General features: G+C 35.5%; 1 protein-coding gene across 1 annotated transcript in view; it reads left to right on the top strand.

Annotated features, from left to right (window-relative positions):
• The first annotated feature begins 1,116 nt into the window (after positions 1–1,116).
• The window catches only part of syt16 (synaptotagmin XVI), a 29,397-nt gene continuing 20,591 nt past the window's right edge, over positions 1,117–9,922 (top strand). Inside the window, exon 1 of the mRNA XM_048205714.1 lies at positions 1,117–1,428. Coding sequence (XP_048061671.1) covers positions 1,416–1,428 — 13 coding nt within the window. The 5' untranslated portion in view covers positions 1,117–1,415. The remainder of the gene's footprint in view (positions 1,429–9,922) is intronic.

The following is a 9,922-nucleotide window of genomic DNA, read 5'->3' as shown; positions in this document are numbered from 1 at the left end:
TCGGCTGCTTGATTTAATCAATATCCTTTATCACTTCCAATCCCAGCGTTTCTCTGCCTCGCTCATTCATGCCTCAGCCGAAGTGTGGAGTCGCCTGATAATTTAGGTCTGCATCGTAGTCAGGAGTGATACACAGTAGTTCGCACCTAATAGGCCGTAGCTTTTAAGACTAATTCAATCAATCTGAATCACAGTGCCTGATTGCACATAAAGACAAGATTTATTTCTCTCTATGCTTGTGGGGGACATGAAACGAATCGGTAATGGAGGGTCAAGGTCTCTATGCACACTGCTAAATTTGGGAGAAGATATGTTGTCAGCTTAATCTGTTCCTGGAGATGGTAGAAAATAATGCTTACAGTGTAATAATGCTCATAAAAATGTGATGCATATATTTAGCAACTAAATATAATTGCATTAGCTTTGCATGACATGAGTTTATTTTCTTTCATTTACAGTAATTGCTGTTATTTACAGTAAGTCCTCAAACGCTTTAATGTCAGGTTGCTCTGCGTGATTCAGCTGATTCATATTTGTATAATACTGGTGTTTTGGCCCTCTGGTCCTGTAAACACTCTTAAAAATACTGTTTTTTTTTTTTCTCCACACAGTTTACTTTCTCCACTAACAATGTCCATCAATGTTTATCCGTAAATCACAGGAGAAATCTGTAATTTTTGTAACTCTTTTTAAAATATTTTTGTTTATAGTTATTTATCATAGATAGACTACAGTTCAATTACAAGATGTAATAAGGTAAATCTTGAAAAACAAAATGTCTCCTATTTCATCTCGGGCGTGCTCTGACACCGTTTTCTTGGTAAACAAGTAGGCCTACACTAAATTTTGAAGGAAAAAAGTTTTTACGCGAAATTATTTTACTTTTTTTTTTTTTGATCATTATAGTCTTATACTGTAGTAAATTTTTTTAAAAAGACTAAAAATCCACCTGGGAAAAATAGCTTACATGGTAAAAAGTTTTCAATACAGGTTTAATGTGATTTTCATATAACAAAATGAAAAAAATAACCCTTGATACATAACTGTATGTGACCACAGTTGGAGAAACACATATTAAGATAGGTTTTAAAGTGAATATAACATTATTGAAACACTGAGCCTGAATGAAGGTTCTGGACTGGAGGTCATTGGTGCAGAGAAGCGAGCGCGCAGCGCGTTCTTGTCCAGACGACCGCGTGCCCGTATACGTTCTCGCCGCGAAGCAGCGAGTACCGGTGGGCTTCTCCGCCGTCGCCAGCAGGTTTGTTAGGGACAGACGGGGTGATACGTGCAGTCGGACCGGTTATCTTCGCCAAACCTCTTTGATTCCCCGGTGCTTTATACATATGAAGATATCGATCGATATTGATCGACAGGGCGGGTGATTGACGCCGCGGGATCAGTCCAACGCGACCATGGCATCAGACAGTAAGTATAGCGTGGCTTTAAACGATATTATAAAGGGCTGAATTCATTTCTGATCAAATATCGTTATACACAGTATCAGTTTGTTTATTAAAGCACATTGGCTGATTTTGCTGCTGCAGGGCTGAGCGATGAATTGTCCCAGCATCATTATCATCGTTCATATCATATCAGGTTCATTTCCTCTACTGTACTTGACATTATAACAACTGACATTTCATTCAGACGATTATAAACACGCGTGGAGAATTTCATGCGATGTTTTATATAATCCATGTTCTGGCTTTTGCTAGTGTTGCTGTTTATTTCCTCACCTGCTGCTGCTGCTTTATTGCCTTTCGAATGAGTTTTAAAGACGTTTATGATTGAAATTTAATTTTTTTAGTCATTCTAGTTTTAAAGCACACGTAATAATTGCTTAAAACATTTCTATTGCGTCTCCTCAGATACTTTTTCATTTTTAAGAGGGTTGTTTGTTTTTAACAAATCACTGTTCTCAATACATTACTGTCATTACTATCACACCAAGCATTTTAGAGAACAGTTTAGATTTTCCAGATGACTGGATGGCTTGAACTTTAAAGAAATATAAATAATTTTAAGATTTTTACATCTGTTTAGATGTAGGCTTATGAGGTGTTAAGACTGAACCTGTCAGTATTTTAGAACCTGTCATAAATATTTTAGTATAGTTTGAAGAAGCCTCTTTTTTCGATCCTTCACATGAGTCGGATATCTCTAAAGAATCACTTATCAATGTCAAATGGCATCCAGTGCAACCATCTTTCTATATTCATAAACCTTCAGTCAGAAAACAGGTTTATTTTTGGCCTTGCTGAAAGGCCTTCATGCTCCAAATAAACTTTGTTTTAGCTCTCCAATAGGAAATGCAGGACCAAAGTACTTAATAGTTCAGTTAATAAATCATTAAAGGCATCTATAATGAAATTGATCTCGGCCACACATGGGGAATATTTCACAAGAGTATTCTGCTCTCCAAACTATAATTCCAATATCATCATCATGTTATACAAGCGCACACTATAAATTAAATTCTCACATTCACACTCAAGAGTACATGGTAAAAATTATTTTTCAAAGTTGTAAATAAAACTAAGATTACTGGAATATGTTTTAGAAGAAAATACTAGTTTTTCTACTTCAAAATGTCACATTTAATTCAATGTACTTGCTGTTTCTCTGGTATTTCTTGTGAAATTTTCAGTGAAGGTGGATTTTAACTGAGAGGTTGAACTGTGTTTTTTTTAGTATAAGGGTGTTATTCATAATCATGTAAAGTCAGAGCAGTTGTACATAAAGTCATGTGTTGTACATTTTTGTGTTTTGTAACATTCTACAATTTATAAGTGTTGGTTTCTATTGGTCAAAACAAGAGTTTTATAATGTTTTCCCCTTTTTTCACTTTTTTCTAACTTTAACTTTCAACATTTGGCTTAAAAGCCATTAGCTTATAATGCATTTAAAATGTAGATATGTTTAAGAAGGTTACTTTTTGTTACTTTAGATAATATTTATCGCCATTGTGCTCTTGGACGAATATTAAACGACACAATTTCTGGGAAATGCCCCTTTTATTTGGACATTCAAAGGGTATTGACACAATGATTTGATTAGATTTTGATTCACATGCTTGCAATTTGATTCAGATTCAATTTGATTTGATTCAGTATCAATTAATTTGAGTAAATAGCAGGTACAGTACTTGGCAAATTTTCTCAAGGAAAAAAATCTCTCAACTAATGCTGTAAACCAGTGTTTCTCAACTCCAGTCCTCGGGACCCACTGCTCTGCACATTTTGTATGTATCCCTTATTTAACACACCTGATTTAGATCATCAGCTCATTAGGAGAGTCTGCATGAACTGAATTGAGTGTGTCATATAAGAGAGACATACAAAATGTGCAGAGCAGTGGGTCCCGAGGACTGGAGTTGAGAACCACTGCTGTAAACTATACATTGGAGTCAGTTGGTTCTACATTACTATAATATTGAAGGTTAAAATGATCAAGTGCTGGTGTGTGAGGTTCTTGCAACCCTCCTTTATTTATTGAGTGATTCATTCTCATTTACCTGTGTCTCGGTTCCCCGCCTGTGTCTTTATTAGAGTGTGACTGTGAGAGACAGAGTGATTTTATGATCTCAGGTGGTGTGTGTGGTTTGAAGGAGGAGACAGAAAAGCATTTATCTCCAAATATCAAACATTCTTGAAGAGATAAATACTTTTAAGGGTTTTACGTATGTGTTTAGTGTGAGAACATTAGAAAGAGACCCTTTCCGCATCTTTACAAACACATCTAGATACTCCAGCATAAAATATACAACATATTCTACAGTGACCTGGATGAGTGAGAATTTTGAATCTTCATAGTGTCTCAGTGACCTACTTTCTGACCCATCTGTGATTCAGGCTCTGGAAGTTTTTAAAAGAACTTGTATTTGTAATGCTTGTGAGTGAGCTTGTGCTCTACTCATGGAATTGTTTTACAGACATGGTTTTCTAGGTGGTTTTCTTATTTGTGTTCTCAGTAGGTTCGTTTTTTTTTTTGCTTTACATCAGAATTCAGCAATTAGACTACTGTTCAAAAGTTTTGGGTCGATAAGATTTTTTCATGTTTTTGAAAGTCTCTTATGCTCACCAAGGCTGCATTTATTTAATCGAAAATACAATAAGTAAATACACTTATTTTGTGAAACCTTATTACAATATAATTTTTTTCTTTGTTAATATATTTTAAAATGTAACATTCATTTGATGAATTTTCTGATCGGAATTTTCAGCAGCCATTACTCTAGTCTTCAGTGTCACATGATCAGAAATCAATAAAAATAAAGGTTTTCTCAGCGATTCCATAGGAGAACCATTTTTTTAGTTACCCAAAGAACATTTCAGTGAACAGTTCTTAAACCTTTTGTGAAATGTAAAGTTTCCATGGATGTTAAAGGTTCTTCATGGAACCATCAATACCAATAAAGAACCTTCAGTGTAATATGCTGATTTGGCGCTCAAGAAATATTTCTTTAAGATTATGACAGTTTTTCTGGATTTTTTGATGAATAGAAAGATTAAAAGAACAGAATTTATTTGAAATAGAAATCTTTTGTACCATTAATGTCACTTTTGATCAATGTAATGCATCCTTGTTTTCTGGATATATAAAAGACCTGGCAGAATTCTTAAATAACTTTAATAGTTTGACAGGTTGTTTGAAACAGGAGCGGGTTTGTCATAGTACATTGCAAAAAACTTAAAGGCACACTATGTACATTTTCGGCACTAAAGTTCACTTATTCAAAATAAAAAAAAGAAAAGGCATAGCTCAATGATGCCGAGATTGAGCGTGGAATATTGGGAGATGACGTCTTCACCTCACAGCCGGTGGAAAAGAATCAGGACGGGACTTGGGCAGAAATCATGTTCATGGATGAGATTATTAATGTTACTGTAGTAGCGTTGTCAAAAGTACCGACTTCGGTACCTAGTCGGTACTGAAATTTTAAAAACGTGACGCTTTGAGCGCTGTTGAGCGTCTGTGATTGGCTTCAATGATCAACGCTGTAAAAACGTTGTAAATATTCATCAATTAATCTCTTCACTAAGTGCTTACACAGATACACACGGGAGCGTTTGAAAGCAGGCGTCTATCGCGGATCGGTCCACTGTTAGATGCCTGCTTTCAATCGCTCGCGCTCCCACTTTCAAAACGCTTTCAAATTCAAACACTTCCGTGTGCTTTCAAATGCTCCCATGCGTTGATCATTGTAGCCAATCACAGGCATATCCGATGAGCGCGTCAACACAATGGCCAATCAGAGATGTTTATGAATCCGCTCAACAGCGCTCAAAGCGTCACGTTTTTAAAATTTCAGTACCGATAGGTACCGAAGTCGGTACTTTTGACAACACTATACTGTAGTATGAAGCAGAGCAGGGCTGAGTGCTGCTGTATCAGCAGAAACAAGGCTGCTGGAGCGATTGCTAATGACACATGTCTCGAGATCAGCGGATCTTTTATTATGCCGCAGTCGCCGCTTCTGCTTCTTTCGGTCAAGCGTATGTGGGGTAACACAGCACTGTTTATCATATTAGATACAATTGTGTGTTGAAAGTTGTTATAGTGCTACTCTGCGTTCACTCGGGGGCTACTATGAGACACTTGTTGCACACTGCAGTAAGCTAGATCGATATTAGGCATGGTAAATCATGGTACCCGCTGTAAATCAAGAAAACAAGATTTAAACAATAAGACTTACTGTGTTGAGCTTTATAACATGATAAGTTTTCTGTCGATGAATGTTTCCATCCAATCAGTTGCTCAACTGTCTAATAAAACACATAATATATTAAAGTGTCTTTGGTGTTTCCATGGTTTCTACAAAATAAAACCGGAAAACGAGGATAATCATGTCAAATGAAAAAATGATGTCATTGTTAGGCGACGCACTGTGTCCTGGTTAAAATAGCTTATTTCTCTGGATTTAAACATTCTTGGAAACATTTGGGATAATGTCAACAAAATATATAACTCTGTTCTAGTGGTATATGTAATATGTAAAATCTTACATATTGTGCCTTTAATTGGTATCTGTCTATATTTGTGTGTCTGTTTTCCTGTAAAACTACTTGAAAAGCAGAATTTTGTAAGATAATACTAAAATGTATATTAAAGTGTTTTTTTCATGTTTTTAAAAAGGAAAACAATTTGCCAATAGGGTCAGATAAGTGAACTCTGGGTTTGAAATGTCACCATTAAGGCTTGGCCTGTGAACTGAAATGTTGAGGCATGTTTTTTCTATCTGTGGTAACTTTGTTTTACTCGGGGTAATTTACCCTCTAGGGGAATTTAGATTTTGGGTCTATAAGAAATAAAATAATTTGCATTGATGTTTAGAGTATAATGAATTTTGGTTGAGAGCACTTCAGTTTTCAGCTGCCAGGAAGGGTGTTAGAGCCCAACAGGAAGTTTCCTGAAAAAACGGAGAGGGACAGCATCCTGTACCAATTAACTAATGGCAAGCGTTTAATGTTGGCTTTCAAACTTTTCTGTGTTGTCAAGCACAGCTTTCAAAATTTGTCTTGATGAACTTTCCTTTTTTCATCTTCAATATCTAATTAGATGTGGAATGTTTGTGCATTATATTGTCTTTATGTAATTTTAAATCTATTAATTACACATATAATTTTTTTTTTTTTTTTGGTATTTTAACTTGTGGATTTTTATGAACTGCATACTGTAACTGCTTCTGGTCTAAGGCTAAACAGTTACAGGATGCAGTTCATAAAAAACACCAGTAGATGGAGATATTTTACTCTTTTCAGGTATGACAAGAACTTTATGGTGATTTGCAGAGCCATTTTGACAGTTTGCAATTCCTGAAAGAGTTAGTATCTTTTATTTTTTTATTTTTCAGTCTTGTTTAGCAAAACAAGCCATTCTTAATTCAAAAAAGGTGTGAAATGTGAAAGGTGTAAAAATATTCTTGGATAATAATTCTATTTAGAGCTCATATGAACTCTTTGCGCTCATGAACAGAAAATCCATGGCAACATGAAACCGTCTGTGTTTATGTGAACAAAGCCATGCACAAATCACTCCTCACAGAATGCTTGAGTTGTTTCCAAGGAAACCATCCTGCTCATGCAGTACAGAGGTCCATGTGGGTGTGTGTGAATGTGTGTTTCTGTGCTTACAAGGTCAGTGTGTTCTTGCTTGCACATGTCGAAGACTGCAGAGTGTGGTCAAGTGTTTGAATATGAAATTCACAGCAATATGCAGCGGCTCATGTAATCTCGCTTGAATCTTAAAGAGATAGTTCTCCCAAAAATGATCAGAATTAATTTACTCAACCTTATGTTGTTACAAACCTGATGTTACGAAGAATGTTCATGCTGCTTTTTTCTATATATTGAAAGCGAGTGCAAATTTTCTCTTTTTTCTTTCCTGTTTTTATGACAATATTCCCATCTGCTTCTGTTTTTCACACTCGTCTGTGTGAGTGGTAGTTGTGTTCTTTGCAGCGACAACTGTGACTGTGTAACCGGCTGGTTGTGTGTGTTTGTGTGTGTGTGCGTGCGTAGGTGCAGATTAGATGGTTCAGTACAATAGTGTTCAGCTTCAGCCTTTCAGTCAACACACACTCAGGAGAGCCTGCCCTCTAAGACTCTGTGAAATATTCAATCTTATGCAACTTAATGGTCCATTTTACACTTGAAGTGTTCACTTCAAAGCACCTTATATGAGGTCTGTTGTAAGGCTGTTCTCCTCCAGGCAGAGATCAGTCCTACAGTAGTTAACAAATTCCCTGAAAAACATTAAAACTGTGAGCAATTATAAATGAAATCTATGCTGTATAACGCTGAACAGTTTGGACAATGCTATAATGAAGTCAGCTCTTCTCTTTACATAGAAATCTGGAAAAACAAGGAGAATCAAAACGTTTTACGTTTTACACCACTTTTATAACCACTTTTAAGTATGAGGAAAATCTTGTCTAGGAAGGCCTCTGTGTTTTAAGACCACTTTGAAAATATCTATATTTTATGTTATTTTATTATATTTATCTATAAATCAGTTATATCAGTAATAATTTGAGAGAAAAAATGATTTATCGTTGCCAGTGATAACAAGGGGCTACACAAGATAACAAGGGGCTAACAAGGGACAGGTGAGGGCAATTAATCACTATGGGAACAAACAAGGGTAACTATGGCAACAAACAAAGGAGCTAGGCAAACACTGGAACTGAACACAGGTAGTGAAACACTGACGCTGTGTCTGAAATCGAATACTGACCTACTATATAGTATGCAAAAAACAGTATGCCAAAAGAGTAGTATGTCTGAATACATAGTATTCGGAAAAAAGCAGCCGAAAAGTCCCCAGATGAGCTACTACTTCCGTGAGATAATGCACATAAGATGGACACTTTATTGAATGAGGCCACAGGAGAGGATTTATAAATGGAAGTGAAGTGACACAACTGACGCTGGTTGGTTACGTAACAACATGTCCAAATTTCATTCATACTACCCATATTTATACTATATAGAAATTTTTTTTTAACGATTGTGAAGTAAATTCAAATTTAAATGTAGTACCTACTCAGACAGTATGTGATGCAGCGTGGAAAAATTAGGACAGAAAATACATATCAAAATAAAAGTCCTGAGAACAGGGGAAACAAGAAAGGAATTGTAACATATAGAACCTTTCTTTTTTCCAATATGGTTCCTGTTACCGTACCAAAAGTTTTCAGATAATTTTTTTAATAAATTTATACTTTTATTCAGCAAAGATGCATTAAATTGTTCAATTGCGACGGTAAAGACATTTATAGTGTTACGAAAGATTTGCATTTCAAATAAATACTGTTTTGGATTTTCTGCAAATATTAAGCAGCACAACTATTGATTATATTACGAAATGTTTCTCGAGCATCAAATCACAGTATTGGAATGACTTCTGAATGATCATGTGATACTGAAGACTGGAGTAATGATGATGAAAATTTAGCTTGTCCATCACAGAAGGAAAAAACACATTTTTAAAAAAAATTAAAATATAAAATTATAGTAATATTTCAGCACATTACTATTTTTTTTCTGTATTTTGTCAAATAAATGCAGCCGTGTTGAACCTAAGAACTTTCTTTCCTGATCCCAAACTTTTGAATGGTAGTGTTAGTGTATCTATATACACAATAATATATTGTGCTAATAAATAGATAAATGCATATTTTAATGAAATGTTGTTCTTTGTTAGTTAAAGGTGCAATATGTATGATTTTCTGTCTGCTAGAGGTCTATTCAAAACAAAGGCGTAGCTTGTTGACCCCAAGTTTGAGCGCAGAATCTTGGGACATGTGGTCTTCACCTCAATGGCCGGCAGAAAAGAATTGGGATAGGACTCTGGAACAAATCATGTTCATGGATGTGATTATTAACGTTACTGTAGTATGAAGCAGAGCAGGAGCTGGAGCGATTGCGCAACACACACCACACGAGCAGCAGAACTTTTATTATGACACAGTCACCGGCACCACTTCCACTTTTCTGGTCATGAGTATGAGGTAACACAGCTCTGTTTATCAAATTAGATACATTTGAGTGTGTTGAAAATGATGTTATAACGTCACTCTGCGCATTCACTCGGCGGCTGCTGTGAGACACTGTTGCACACTGCAGTAAGATCAGTATTAGAATATCATATTAAATGCTGGATGGCTTGTGTTGATAAATGACATGCAATTCATTTTAAAACATATTGTATGATGGAGAAAATGCTGTATTACTGTTACTAAAAATAAAGCTGCATCTGACTATGCTATGTTAGCTATTTGACAAAATAGTGTTTTTCTCTTAGGCATGGTAAAGCATGGTACTCGCAAAAAAAATCAAGAAAATTAGATTTAAACAATAAGACTAAACGTGTTGAACTATATAACAATAATTAGTTTTCTGTCTATATAAATATATAA

Source organism: Megalobrama amblycephala, linkage group LG10 (assembly GCF_018812025.1).
Source record: "Megalobrama amblycephala isolate DHTTF-2021 linkage group LG10, ASM1881202v1, whole genome shotgun sequence".
NCBI classification, from domain to species: domain Eukaryota; kingdom Metazoa; phylum Chordata; class Actinopteri; order Cypriniformes; family Xenocyprididae; genus Megalobrama; species Megalobrama amblycephala.
Note: the sequence above shows the minus strand (reverse complement) of the source record. Positions and strands in the feature narration are given on the sequence as shown.